The sequence below is a fragment of the Drosophila arizonae genome, chromosome 4 (assembly GCF_054131065.1).
Source record: "Drosophila arizonae isolate 15081-1271.41 chromosome 4, UAZ_ARI_1.0, whole genome shotgun sequence".
NCBI classification, from domain to species: domain Eukaryota; kingdom Metazoa; phylum Arthropoda; class Insecta; order Diptera; family Drosophilidae; genus Drosophila; species Drosophila arizonae.
The window spans coordinates 11356735-11370885 of NC_142924.1; the positions used below are offsets into that span (position 1 = coordinate 11356735).

General features: G+C 45.2%; 1 protein-coding gene across 3 annotated transcripts in view; it reads right to left on the reverse strand.

Annotated features, from left to right (window-relative positions):
• Nucleotides 1-8714: 8714 nt before the first annotated feature.
• sls (sallimus) overlaps nucleotides 8715-14151 on the reverse strand; it is an 80652-nt gene continuing 75215 nt past the window's right edge. For all 3 annotated transcript variants that reach the window (XM_089466488.1, XM_089466489.1, XM_089466490.1), the window contains 8 exons: nucleotides 12471-14138; nucleotides 12264-12405; nucleotides 11193-12208; nucleotides 10815-11120; nucleotides 10508-10612; nucleotides 10247-10441; nucleotides 9883-10185; nucleotides 8715-9800 (listed from right to left, as the gene is read on the reverse strand). In XM_089466488.1, coding sequence (XP_089322614.1) covers nucleotides 9616-9800; nucleotides 9883-10185; nucleotides 10247-10441; nucleotides 10508-10612; nucleotides 10815-11120; nucleotides 11193-12208; nucleotides 12264-12405; nucleotides 12471-14138 — 3920 coding nt within the window. In that variant the 3' untranslated portion in view covers nucleotides 8715-9615. The remainder of the gene's footprint in view (nucleotides 9801-9882; nucleotides 10186-10246; nucleotides 10442-10507; nucleotides 10613-10814; nucleotides 11121-11192; nucleotides 12209-12263; nucleotides 12406-12470; nucleotides 14139-14151) is intronic.

Genomic DNA, 14151 nt, shown 5'->3' on the forward strand with positions numbered 1-14151 from the left:
ACTTTGGCGGCTTAGTTCCAAGAAATGAACACAGACGTACGCCTACACGTACATACTCGCACACACATACACCAATACAGAGTGAGAAAATAATTAAGGTCCTTCAAGCTTATTGACTTTTTCCCGGGCGTTGCTGAAAAGTTTTGTGTGCTCAAAAATTCAGTGCGCCGGGCAGATAATAATTAGGCGCAAAAGGGAAAGGACAAAGGCCAGGAAGTGACCAACGCCGAAAAAAGGGACGCTCGATAAATAAATATGCCAGGCAGCGAGGCTGGGCGAGTCCTTTAATGCCCACAACATTCGGACAGAAGCCGGTGCAGGTGCACTTAGCAGGCAATTGCGGGATAATTTAATTAGGTGCCGCTGGCAGGCACAAGGATAACAGGATAATGATAACAAAATAAGCAATCCAGCTAGCCCCAGCCCTCACGCCGGAATGCCAACGATAAAAAGGCGCCATAGAACAGAGATAAAATGTGCGGTAAATTAAATGAAAAATGGCGTCGACGCTGCCCGGGCTATTATAAAGCGTGTAACTGGCCGATAACAGCGATATCGGCAGGCTTATATAAATTGCAGCAGCCCGACTTAATTGAGTGGCCCCTCCAGCTAACAGAAGCCCATTCACCATTTGCCTGAGCACCTGTGTGTGTGTGTGTGTGTGTGTGTGTGCGGGTGTCGGTGTCTGTGTGAAATGGCGAACGGAAGTGCAAAAGTTGTCGCCGGATGTGGAGAGCACAGGTAACAGCTGGCCCAGTGGCGATACCTAAAGCAGCTCGAATCGAACATAATTAGCTCGCAAATTATTCAAGCAGCAATTAAATCGACCCAAAAAGGATAACGGATAATGGATAATTCAGGTTTTCGGCTACTAATTAATCGCAGCTGCCAACGCAATCGAAAATTCAACAAATTGTCAATATAAATTTAATTATGAACTTAAATCGATATAAACGTAGACCATGAAATAAACCATATTGTTTACAGGCAGAAAATACCCTGTGTAGCAGAGTATGATATGAAGGAGTATGGAGTAGTATAGAGAGTGAATGTCATTATAGACAATGAAATGTATACACTATAGGATACCCTATATCATTTTGAATGATATAGATGAATATATTATGGTAGAGTATAAGTTATATATAAGTTAAAGCACATTCACATTTACTGGTAAGTATTGAAGAATTCTTATGCGAAGATACCCTGTAAACTGTTTGCTAAAGATAAATACTACAGTTTATACTATGGAATAGTATGATCTATTAGAGTAAAAGTGCGGGTAGAGTTGTTGTGTATAGTATTATAGGGTATATAATAGCCTCACTAATGTTTAGCCTCCTCTCGCTAATTGAACTCTATACGCATGCAACTTCATTTAAAGCCAGCCCTGCTTCACGCTCACCCTGTAGCTACAGCGCTTACAAATGGGGGCTGTTATAGTTAAAGACTTTCAGGCGCCGCAACCTTCTCTCGATGCGCTTCGCCCCCCCACGCCCCGTACAACCTGAGCTGCAGTCAATGGGCGACTGGGAACTTGCAACTTGGCTTGCAGCGGCGCTGCGTTGCGGGTAAGCATGCATGTCAAGCACATAGCCATACTGCAAAGTTTGTTGTCCCAGTTGCAGCTGCACTTGTAAGTTGCATTGCTCGCCCGTCAGCTGCACGTGTGTGCGTGTGTGCGACGGTGTGCGGGTGTGTGGGTGTGTGGGTGTGTGCATGGGGAGTTGGGGGGATGGTCGCATGTCGCCCCAAGCAGCGCCTTGGTGGCCTCGTTTCATTTTCTTATGCAATAATTAAGTGAGTGCCAAGCAGAGTCAAGCGTGAAGCGCAACGCGTTCTCATTTGCTATCAAATTCATGCGTAACGTAATTGTGAAGGGACGAACAAGCCTGCAATTGTGTGTGTGTGTGAAAATAATTTTGGCCAAAGCCTGTGTAAACTTCGCACGCATGAGAAATCAAAAGCAGCTGCTACGCCAGTCTACCCTTAAGTGCCACAAGTGGCTGGGAAAATAGCGCAAGAAAATGTAAAAAAGGGAACAAATTACAACAAATGTGCAACACGAGCAGAGCCTGCAGCTCACTTTGTTTGCCTACATCTTGTCGAAGCTGCGGGCCTCTTCAGTCAATCAAGAACAGCTGAAGAACTTGAACTACATATACATATGATTCGCTATACGCATATTGCCAAGAAAACTAAATTTGATAGGATGAATGAGAAATGATAACAACATATTATATATAAATATGATATATGTAGTATATAGGCAAGGTATCCTAAGAGTTTGTCAGTTCCAGCGAGATGGCGAGATCCTTGGCTAATCTGAAATTTAATATTCATTTAACATTTCTGAATTTTAAATTGAAAACTTCTTCTACAAATACTTCGAATGTATTCATGAAAACTCACACAAACTTTGACAAAATCCACTGCTAACGACTCTAAATTCCATGTTGTATATGGAGGGAACTTTTGTTATTTCTATTAAATTATTTTCATTTCCCACGCACAATCAAATTTCTAAACAAGTTCCTAAAGTAAACCAACTTCGACTCGAGGCGTAAGTCAATAAAACTTATCTACAATAACGGAATTCAGCGACTGTGTAGCCATGTGAACAGCTTTAAGTTGAAGCCGGGCTAACTATACGCTTAAATACACATGCGAGTACAGATGGCTCGTGGCGCTCGTAGTTTTCATAACAAGGACACGTAAACAGCCACAACACGCATTCACTTAGATGGCCATCAAAATGCGAGCACTTGAAATCAAATTTAAACATCTATACTTGAGTGTGAGTGCTGGTGTGTGTGTATGGGTGAGGGTGAGTAAATTCTTGCACGACAGACAGTTGCCAGTGCCAAGTGTGAGCATGTGCACGTGTGTGTGTGCTGGCGTGGGTGTGGGTCTGGGTGGGTCTGTTTTTAGTTTTTGCTGCTGCGACACGTAGTTCCGCTCATAAGCCAAAGGCGAGCTTGGCAAGGGCGCAAAAATATTTTGAGCATTGTAACGAGATAATATTTTACCATCATACGATATTCGTGCAAGTCGCTGTTCTTGCGCCGCAGTTAAATGATATTACCTGTAGCAACATCAACCTGACAGCCAGTCAGTCAGGAAGGCAGCCACCACGACGAAGACGACGACGACGACGACGACGTCAACGACGTGCCCAACTAACGGAAACCGGATGTGCTGGCTTGGCAGTTGTGAAGTGATGTTTAGGCCAGGCCAACGACTGCGACTGCGACTACCACTACGACTATGGCTACGTTGCTCGCTCAACGTGCAAAACTTGCCCATAGGCATCATCGAGTGCCGCATTTTATGGCTGTGGTCGTCTATGCAAGTGCGCCCAGCTCTGGCTCTGGCTCTGGCTCTGGCTCTGGCTGTAGTTATTATGGCCCACAGGCCCCTCAGCCGCATAGCCACGCATTTTCTATCCATCTATCCGCACAGACTTTGGACGCACTCGACGCCCTTGGGGGCAACAGCTGCCTATAACTTGTGGCAGCATAAATCGCTGCTCAACTTGTCAGACCTCGGCCCGCCTCCTGCTCAGCGGCAATCTTCTTAGCTTATAACTATATTGTGGAACAATAAAGCCATATTGGCAATTTAATGTGCTGCAAAGTATTCGTAGATCTCTAGAACGACAGCACGCATACGACACGTTGGCCGCCTGTGCGCAGTGCATTCTAAGCAGCTTAACCGTGCCAGCACGGCTATAATTCTCACATCGATTGCTCGATAAGCACGTAAACAGCCTGCAGAGGACTGTGCTCCCACTCGCAGTGCGAAACGTTGTCAAATGGCAGCTGGAGCTGTAGCTGGAGCTGGAGCTGGAGCTGCAGCTGCAACGAGAGTGCAGCTGAATTGAGCTTTGTTTGCTGTTGCATGCATATCTTGGTCGATAAGTCCAACACGTTTGTACATTATCCCCACCCACCCACACACACATACATATATATGTATATATATAGATACATAACAACTTCATTTTCAGCTGAATAATTCGCTTGCCAAATGAAAACCTGGCACAAAACCTTTTTTTCTGGTAGCTCTTAAAATTTAAGCGAGGGTCGCGCTTCCGCCTGCTGCTGCTGCTGCTGCTGCTGGGGCTTGCTTCTATAGTTATTTGCATATTTGCGTTGCAATTTTCGTTACAGCTTGTAAATTTGGCTTTATATGCAAGGTGCAAATCTGTTTAGCGTACCTGGGCTGCCCTGCCACTGCCTGCAGCGCCACAAAATGGAGGCGCATTAGGATGCATTTATGCAAAGGCCAATGGAACTGGCGCAAAATTAAGTCAACGGTGTGTAAAGTAGCTGCAAGCCGACATCTAACAGTTTGCTTAGCACAAGTTGAGGAATGGAGTAATAGACCTGGGCAGGGGGTAAAAGGGGTCGCCAAATTATGAAATCAACGCAAAATTGAAACTTTGAAGGTCGCTGGGTAATCTGCGGTCATTTGCATTAGGGAAATTCTTTTTATGATTGCTTCTTGAATGTATCGGGTGGGCTGGCGATCCGAAATATGCCCGTAAATGTCAAAGCGCTTTATAATGCGAGCTAATCAGTCAAACTGCCAAATCAAGGCGAGCGCTTGCTGGTCGGGTCTGAATAAAAATGCAAATGGCTGACTGGTCCGCACACAACTTTTATGGGCACATTATAAACTAAATTGGGGAATGGAGCCGGAGTGCCGCAAAAGTCCATAAAACAAACATCAGCAGCCAGCAGCACCTAGTTAGGCTGTAAAACTTCTCGAAGAGCGAAACGAAATACAAATAAATTTCAGTTCATTGCCAGTTGCTGTTCTTGTTGTTGTTGTTGTTGATGCTGTTGATTTTTGAAATTGCCAAACAATACACCGAAGGAAACCATAAAATCTGTGTCGGTGCAAACGGAGAAGACACCTAAATAACTATAAAGTTCGCTCGAGCAAATGAATTAATTTATGCTTAGGCAACGCGGCGTATGCGCAATGTCGAAAATTTCATTTGTGGGTGTGGGTAATGAATTATGAAAGCATTTGTGCTGCCAGAGACGTGCTAATAACTAAAGTCAACGCAAGCTAATGCTGTTGACACCACACACATTCACACTCAAACTCACTCACCCACAGATACTGACTTGACATTACGTATACGACACGTTGAGCGCATTTTGGTAAAATGCCAATTGACTTTAATTGCGCTGCCTTAAAAAGTCCTGCATGTATGTTACACGAAAGTTTAGTAAATATTACTATGTGTGTGAGTGTGTGTGTGTGTGTGTGTGGAAAACATGATGGTCCATTGAAATGTCAGCAGCTGTAGAGCAGCAGTCGAGGCAGTTTCACTAGTTTCTGGCTGGAAGCCATACTCTGTCCTTGCATTGCACTCTACAGAATTGACTCGCTGCCCTGCTGCTGCTGCTGCAGTTGCTGCTGCACAGCTGTGTGAAATTTAATTTTCAGCACACTTGATTTTTAAATGGTGCCCCAAGGAGGAGAGGTGGGCAGATAATTTGTACCAAAAATGTCTCCATTAAATCGTAAAGTGTAAGAATATTTTCCCTGGCCTCTGCGAGCTGTTAAATGTTATGAATTGGCTAGCAAAATGGGTGGAATGCATGTTAAATGCGTTTGTCGCTGCAGTCAAAGGAAAGGATATGGCAGAGAGAACATTGTGTACATACATATCAGCAGGCAGCATCCAGCCTGTATTGCAGCCGTAGCTGTAGCTGTAGCTGCCCGAAGGACATGCTGAATGCGTGTGCAATCTGGCAATAAATATTTTATATTTACAGTATGCTCTGCTCTGTGCTGGGTCTATCGATTCTGGAGCTTACGCTAAGCAGATCATGCAGATATCTGAGGCTCTGAGCACACAATACCTTATCGTATGTAGATATATGGAGATACCTTACAGCCAGATAAGAGTGAGAGATTCGCTAAAAATCTCTTAGCTCCAACTAACAGTTGCAAGTCATGGACACAATAGAGCAAGAGCTCTTCGCCTCGAGCGCTTTGCCCAGAGAGCGAAAACATTTTCTTAATTTTCCTCAAGTCCTGCACACATTTATACATGTACAGCTATCGACCCTATCGGACCGGCTGCAGGCAGGAAGCCAACACTCAGCTGCAGTTTCTTTTCTTTTCGCTTTTTTGTGGCTGTAGTTAATGGGCGTGGTTCATGGCTCCGGGCAGAGCTATTGGGCAATTATACATATAGCTATTTCGGCTGTCATGTTGGTGCTATTCGGGGACCATGTAGACCCGTAAATAACTGCGCAGATACTTTTATAATGTAACCCACTTCTACAAAGCATCAGTTAATCTGCAGTCCAGCGACTCTTTCGGCTGCTTAATTCCCTGCCATAAACATGAACTGAAACTAACATTTTATGATACATCTTTCGTCAGGGCAATTACGAGTGTATGTACGCATGCATCTATAAAATACGTACGGACAAGTATAATAAATGCGCCTAATGTTATCTCTAAGCATTGTATTTAGCCAGTTTAATATGCTCATTTGAGTAGATATATGTACGACAAAGTAGTCGACTTTGCAGCTCTTTCAGCTATAAACAAATTATATTCATTTATTTTTTATTATTTCTGGCTATTCCAAAACTCGTATAACTTTGTCAATAAACCAAAAATTCGCATAAAAGAATTTTAATGTCAATTCAATGTGGAGCTGTACTTAAACAGGGTATCTTCTAGCAGTATACTCCCGTCTGAGTACTCATATTTCTTATTAACATTCAATCTGATTATAAATGATATGGTTGATTCTTTTGAAACTGTGCAAAATCGCAGAATTAAATTTATATCCAAGTCTATCCAGTGTATCTATAGTGATTGCTCCTCTTCTATACCGAGATGTACAGCTTATATGATCTTCATTATTATTAATTGTAGGCGTTCATCTGCCATCTGCTTACTTAATATTTTCGTAATTTCTGTCAAATTGAAAACCTGATTAATTAAGATTTGTGTCTTTGATTTGCTAATTTGCCTGATATCAGTGCCAAAATGTAACTGATTTCCACTTCCTCACAAGTTGATAATTCAATTTGCTTGACACAATCCCACACACACACACACACAGAGAGAGAAGACAATAGCAACATCTGTTTTAGCATTTAGGCATGACTGAATGTCGAGAAGAAGTGGCTTTGCCATGCTATTATCGTTTATTATTTTGGCAACTAATTAGGCAAACTTTTTGCTGTCTCTTTGTTTAATTTGGTACGTCTTTGGTTTGGTTTTGGCTTCGTCTGGCTTCGTTTGGTTTTTTTTTTTTTTTTCGGGCAGCCTGGCACGTTTGACGAGCCGTGTCAGGGAAAAAGTATAGCCTCAATTTTCTACGTGCAGACCATAAAGTTGATGTGTAATTTGGTTTTTACAAGCAATACGGCCAACTTGCCGAATGCTATTACAAGTTTTCAATTGTGTTAGGCCGACTTTCTGGCCAAGTTTGGAGTGCGGCATTAATAAACCATAACTAATGGGCATGCGAGTCTGATGACTGACAGCAGCTTAAAGACAATGGCGAGCACAGCAAACATTCTGTGCAATTCTGTAAAATTTAAGTTTGCAAAATGTTGAGCTTAGCTGGCGGCTGGAATTTAATACACAACAAGCACAAATCGAATGAAGCGCATAAAAAGCAAACAAGTAAATGAAATTTCCGCTCGTGTGCCGGGCATAGGAAGCCCTCGAAATAAGCGACAGGAGCTGGCCAAAGGACCAGCACGAGGACAAAGACGAGGACGCGGACGAGGACGAGGGCAAGAACGAGCTCCCACAGCGACTGGTCGATCGCTTAGTGGCAACACTAAATATGCTTCCTGCCTGGCTGCCAGGCTGAATGCCGGTATCAATAGCAGCTCTAGGTGTTGCTACACATATATATATATGTATATGTATAGCAAGCACTAGTAAAGATGGCTTTGTGTTGTTATTTTGTTGTTACTCTCTGGACAGGTGCAGGCAGAGAGGCAGCCAGGTGAAGTGTTTGCTGTTCGTTTGTTATTGTGCAGTTTAAAGTGCCCGGAAATATGTTTAGCTTTATGAATCCATTTAGAGCTTAACTCCTGGCCTCTAGCCACGCCCAGTTGGCATTCTCTGATGCCCAATCAGCTTAGTGTAAATTACAGTTGTGGCCGCAGCAGAAAGTTATTTGCCAGGCAAAGTAACTACCACATAGAGCATTTTAGATAATATCTTTTGATTAGTGGCAACCGCAAAAACTTTAATTAAATTCGCACACAATTCTCCCTCTCCCTCTCAGTTTTCCTCTCTCTCTCTCTCTCTCTCTGTCTCTCTCTCTTTCACTTTTTGGGTGTATGGAAACTTTGTGCCCATGTCACCAGATAAGTTCAACGACGCGTAACTGTAGCCTAGTGTCGGCATCTCCTTTCCCCGTCTTCCTCCCCCCTCACACTCTAACCAACTCTCTCTCTCTCTCTCTCCTCCATCTTTAGTTTTAGGTCCTGCACACGCATGTCAGACTGGGCAGCTGGTAGCTGCCATTGTTTGGCTGTCGACTTTAAGTTTTAGAATAAAAACTTAATAGAAAACTTTGCCAGAGCAAACTTACCGTTAACTTCGGCTTTTCTTTGGAGTCGGCCAAAACTAACTAATGAATTAATTAGTTGATTTTTCGTGCTCAACTGCGCAAAAGTTGTGTTCGGCCCGAGCTAAACCACTTGAAGTTGTTCGTTCAAAATTCATTCATATTTATTTTATTTTTCATTTGTTTTCTTTCTTTCTTTCTTTTTTTCTTCTCAGTTTAAAGTCATGTTGGGCTCTTCCACAAAATATATGTATAGAAGTATAGTTATGTAACCCTCTGGATGTCATAAATTTGCTCACACAGCAAGCACACGGCAAGGGCAAGGGACAGTCAGCGCGACGCACAACACAACACAACAAACACACACACACACAGCCAGACAGACAGACAGATACACACACACAGGCACACAGCGTACTCGTAACTCATATCGAATTGCACCATTTGTTGTTTGTCTCCCTAGAGGATATTGAATCACTTGCGTTGTGTTCTTGTGGCTGTTCCTGTTGCTGTTGTTGTTGTTGTTGTTGTTGCTGTAGCTGTTGCTATTGGATGTCGGTTGTTGGCTGTTGTCCGTTGACTGTCCTGTGCCCGATGCGCGTCGTGTGCTGGCGCAAATGTCATGGCATTTTATCGTTTGACGCTTTCGAATTTGATAAATTTATCACAGCTTACAAAAATAAAGCGCAGGAAATCATACGAATTTATGCAAATTATAAAGAAATTCCTTTCATAGTTTATGTAATGGGCCAATGAGCTCACAGGCCAACAGCCACGTTCACGCACTCAAACATCAAGTTTGTCTTCGCTCGCCCCAGTCTGTCTCAGTTTCGTGAACATCGCTGTTGCCGGACGCATAGCATATGCCGAACATTACATGCCCTTTACAATGGGTGTATTACGAGTACAAAAAAAGCTAAAAAAGAAGCTAAATAAAAAGTCAAGAATTCATTAAAGTACAATTGAAATAAGCTTAACCTAACCTAAGTTTCATTCGTTTTGTCATGGCTATTTATGTTGGTTTACGTTCATGTCTCTGTCTATTTGGAGCCCTTCTTCTTCTTGGGCATTTGCGCCCAGAGCCGGAAGAAGTACTCGTCGCGTTGAAGCAGCCTGCCCCGGGCATACGAGTGTATGTCCGCATCCATATTGTGATCCCGCAGCCAGGAGGATGTGTTGCATGTGCTCATCTCTGTGCGCGGCTCGTCGGGCAGGCTGGCATGACCTGCATCACATGAAAGTTATTGGAGTGAGTGTTGGCGTTAGCTATGCTGTAAATCTGTGAGATAATAAACATTTCAACATACCGGCTGTCATCACTTTGTAGGGCTCCTCCGATTCGAGCGGCTCACTCAGGCCAATCTCGTTCTTGGCGAGAATGCGTATCATGTATTCGTGATTCTCTTGCAGGTCTCTTATCTGGAATTTCTGCACCCCGGCTGGCACCCGACCGACCTCAATCCACATGGACTTCTTCATGTCACGTATGGCAATGTGGTAGCCGAGCAGTGGCGCACCACCATCTGACTCGGGTATACCCCATTCGAATACGTGTGCATTGGCCGCTAGCACTCGGGCCTCCAGTGGAGCAGTCGGTGGCGATGGTACAGCTGGTTCAAGAGTGGAAACGGATTAGAGCTGCGCCAAGCTGTCTAGCCAAGCTCAACTTACTTGCGTGTGTCTTCAGCGATATGCTCTCCGTGACGGCTGGCGCACCTAATCCAACCTCGTTCTCCGCTGACACACGGAACCAATACTCGCACTTGTCCTTCAGATTGTCTATGGTGTAATGCAGCTGATGGGCATCCAGGGTGATGACCTTTGTCCAGCTGGTCGATGTTGAAGAGCGCTTCTCCACGCAATAGCCTGCGGATACGCACATTAATTGATTCTATTTCTGTTTCCATTTGGTAATTTGATATTATATCTCACCTGTGATTTCGGAACCTCCATTTCGAGCTGGCACCTCCCAGTCGAGTGTTACGCTGCGGCTCGTCACATCCGGCGCTCTCAGATTTTGCGGAGGCGAAGGCGGCGCTAGAGTGGGAAGCATTAAAGCGATTATTGATATAAAAATACGATTGCAATTCCACGGAAGCTATCACGTACCCAAGTTTTCATTGTTATTCGCTGTTCAATAATTATTTTTGCAAAGCGAGGCATTAGTGCGCGTTAAGGGAGAAAGCAGTTTGCAAAGCAAATTAAGCAATTATCATTATTTGTTGCGTCCATCACTTACTTATCTTGCGTCCAACGACAATCTTCTCAGTTGTCTCGAACGCATCGCTGGTGCCAACCTCGTTTCGAGCGTAGATTCGGAACAGATAGCCCTTGTTTCTCACAACGTTGTCAACTTGAATGTTTGTTACAGTGCCCGTCGTAGTGCCCAAGGAGCGATAAACGGTTTCAGTCTCTTCCCTTATTTCCACAATGTACTCAATTATCTTGGAGCCACCGTCGCTCTCCGACGGCTCCCAAGACAATGTGAACGAAGTGTCGTTCATGCCAGACACCGACGTGGGATCACGTGGTGGAGTTGGTTTCTCTGTATATAGGAGGAAAGGAATATTTGCTTCTATTAATTTGCTCTCTGTTAATGATGTTGTAAAATACATACCAAACTTCCTGGTTATGGTCACAGGCTCACTCTCTGTTGGTTCAGATTCGCCTATGGGATTGACAGCCACCACTCTGAACATGTACTGTGCATTCATGGAAAGTTTTTGAATGGCATACGAGTTGATGTCCTTGTCGAAGTCGGAAACCTTCATCCAAACTTTGTTCTGTAGATCGCATTTCTCCAGCGTATACTGCTTAATCTCCATGCCGCCATCGTCGACTGGTGGCGTCCATTCCAGGATGATCGAGTCCTTTTTGACGTCCTTAACCTCCAGGGACTGTGGCCTGCTGGGCTTGTCGATCACTTGAACCGTGCACTCCGCGTAGCTGGAGCCCGATTCATTGCTGGCCGTCACCTTGTAGCGCCCAGAGTGTTCGCGAGTTACCTTCTTAACGGTATAGGTGGAACTGGTCTCTGTGGTTTCGATCGTGACTTCCTTGGTGGACTTCTGTTCGACCGTCTCCTTGTGCCAGGTCACAGTCGGCTGTGGATAGCCGCGAACTGTTGCCGGAATGGTGAGAGTGCTGCCAGTGCGCAATTTCTGGGACAAGTATTTGTCCTCGATTTCAACGGTTGGCTTCTGCTGCAGCTTCAGTCTGCACGACGTCTCCACGGAGCCCTTCTCATTCGTGGCCACGCACGTGTAGGTGGCCTCAGTCTCAATAGTTGTCTTTTCAATTGTGTATTTGGCAACGCGATTCTCGTAGCGCACGCTGCTCGACTCAAATACTTCGCCATTCTTCTTCCATGTGACAGTTGGCTCTGGAATGCCGCCGAACACACAGGACATGGTCACCTCCTTGTTCAGATCGCTGACAATATCCTGCAGAGGCTCCCGTACGCTGGGTGCTTCGGTCTCAACCTTTGGCACCAGGCGTATGGGCGACGAGATGGGTGAGGGCGGGGATGGACCAACTTCGTTGACGGCAATCGAGCGGAACACGTACTCCGTATCGATCTTCAGCTTGCTGATGGTGTAAGTTGTGTCCTTAATCTTGCGTATCTCAGTCCATCTATTGGAATTGTCCTTTTAGTTTCTGATAATTTATCAAAAAAAATGCTACTTACTTTTCTTCTTTCACATCATGATACTCCAGAATGTATTCAATGATTTCAGATTTGCCATCATCTTCAGGCGCCTTCCAATAAAGCGTTATTGAATCGTGCATCACCTCCAGAGGCTGTGGCGTGCCTGGCGCCGCGGGTTTACCTAAAGTTTTGACACAGGTCTCAGTTTCCGCATCGCTTAATTTATAATTAATTTTGTATACTTACGCATAATGAGCAAGTGCAGGCTGGCCTCTGCCTCGCCCACAGGATTCACAAGTTTAACAGTGTACTCGCCCTCGTCATCGTCGACAACCTTCTTGATGGTCAGCGTTGCGGATTGCTCATCAATTGTGGGTATAGTACGCTTTGACTTGGGAATGACAACCTTGCGTGAGGTCCACTCGGCCTCGGGTGTGGGCGCTCCGGTGTACTTGACAGTGAATGTGGCGTCTTCGTTCTCCTTCACTTTGATGGTTTGATCCTTGTCAGAGGTAATCACGGGCGGCAGTTTAAGCTCCTCAACGCATAGCTTGCTGCTGCTTGTGACGTTTTCGGCAACACAGCTGATCTCGCCCGCATCATCATCGTCGGCATCATGGATGACCAGGCGTCTGACGGTGCCCTCAACGAACACTTCATGCTTCTTGTTGGGCTTGATGGGTTTTCCCTTCTTGTGCCAGGTAACTTCGACATCGGGCTGGGAGAGCTCAACGGTGAATTCAGCATCTGTGGTCTTGGTGGCCAGCGTGACGTCGGGCAAACGCAGTACAAAGTCTACCAAAGGCTCCTCAACTGTCAGTTTTGCCTTGGAGACCTGGTCGCCAACTTGAATGGTATATTCGCCCACATCTTCAGGCTTAGCCTTAAGAATGCGTAGCGACTGCTTCTTACCATCAATCGTCAGTTGAATGCGTTCATTGAACTTGATTTCCTTGCCGTTCTTGAACCATTTTACCAGAGCATCGCCCTTGCTCAGCTCAATATCGAACATGGCATTCTCGCCCTTGGTGACGTTCACGTCCTCCAAGTGCTTCACAATCTCTGGTGGCAGCTCAATGACAGTCAGCTCGGCGCTGCACTCCTGGCCCTCCAGCTTGCACGTGTACTCGCCCTCATCATGAATTGTGGTATCGCGTATTACCAAGCGTCTTGATTTGCCATCTTTGATGAATTCGCAGTTTTTGTTTTCTGGCGTAATTTTCTCGCCATCCTTGTACCAGGTGACCTCCACGGCTTCGGTTGTCAGCTCAACATCCAGAATCGCCGTGTCCTTTTCGGTGACCTCATAATCCTCTAGCACCTTAAGGAAGTCCGGCTTACGCTGCAGCACTTCCACAGTTGATTGTGTCTCTTGCTTCTTGACCTTGCACACATAAGTACCAGAATCGCGTAGGTTTGTGTTCCGGATGACCAACTTGTGCGTCTTGCCATCCTCGACGACAACGCGATGATCCATGCCGCTCAGCTCTTTGCCATTGAAGAACCATTTGGTGGACACCACATGAGAGGTCTCGCACTCAAGAGTCAGAGACTGCACCTCCTCAATGGTAATGGTCTTCTTTAATTTCTTGGTAAAGGTCACCTCATCGACTTCAACAATCACACGCGCACCGTGCGATGTTTTGCCAATGGGATTGCTGGCGATGCACTTGTAGTCACCCGAATCAGTTTCCGGATTGGCATCCTTGATAATGAGCTCAATATTTTCACCATCGTAGATCTGTTGGATTCGCTCGTCGGTATACAGGGGATTGTTGTTGAAAAGCCATTGCACCTCAGGCACTGGATTGCCAGAGACCTTAGCAGGCAAGTGAATCTCGCCCTTTTGTGGCACCGATTGCTCCTCAAAGCGCTCCACAAATAATGGAGGCTCTGCATTGCCACTCGTCGGTTCTAGTAGGAGATA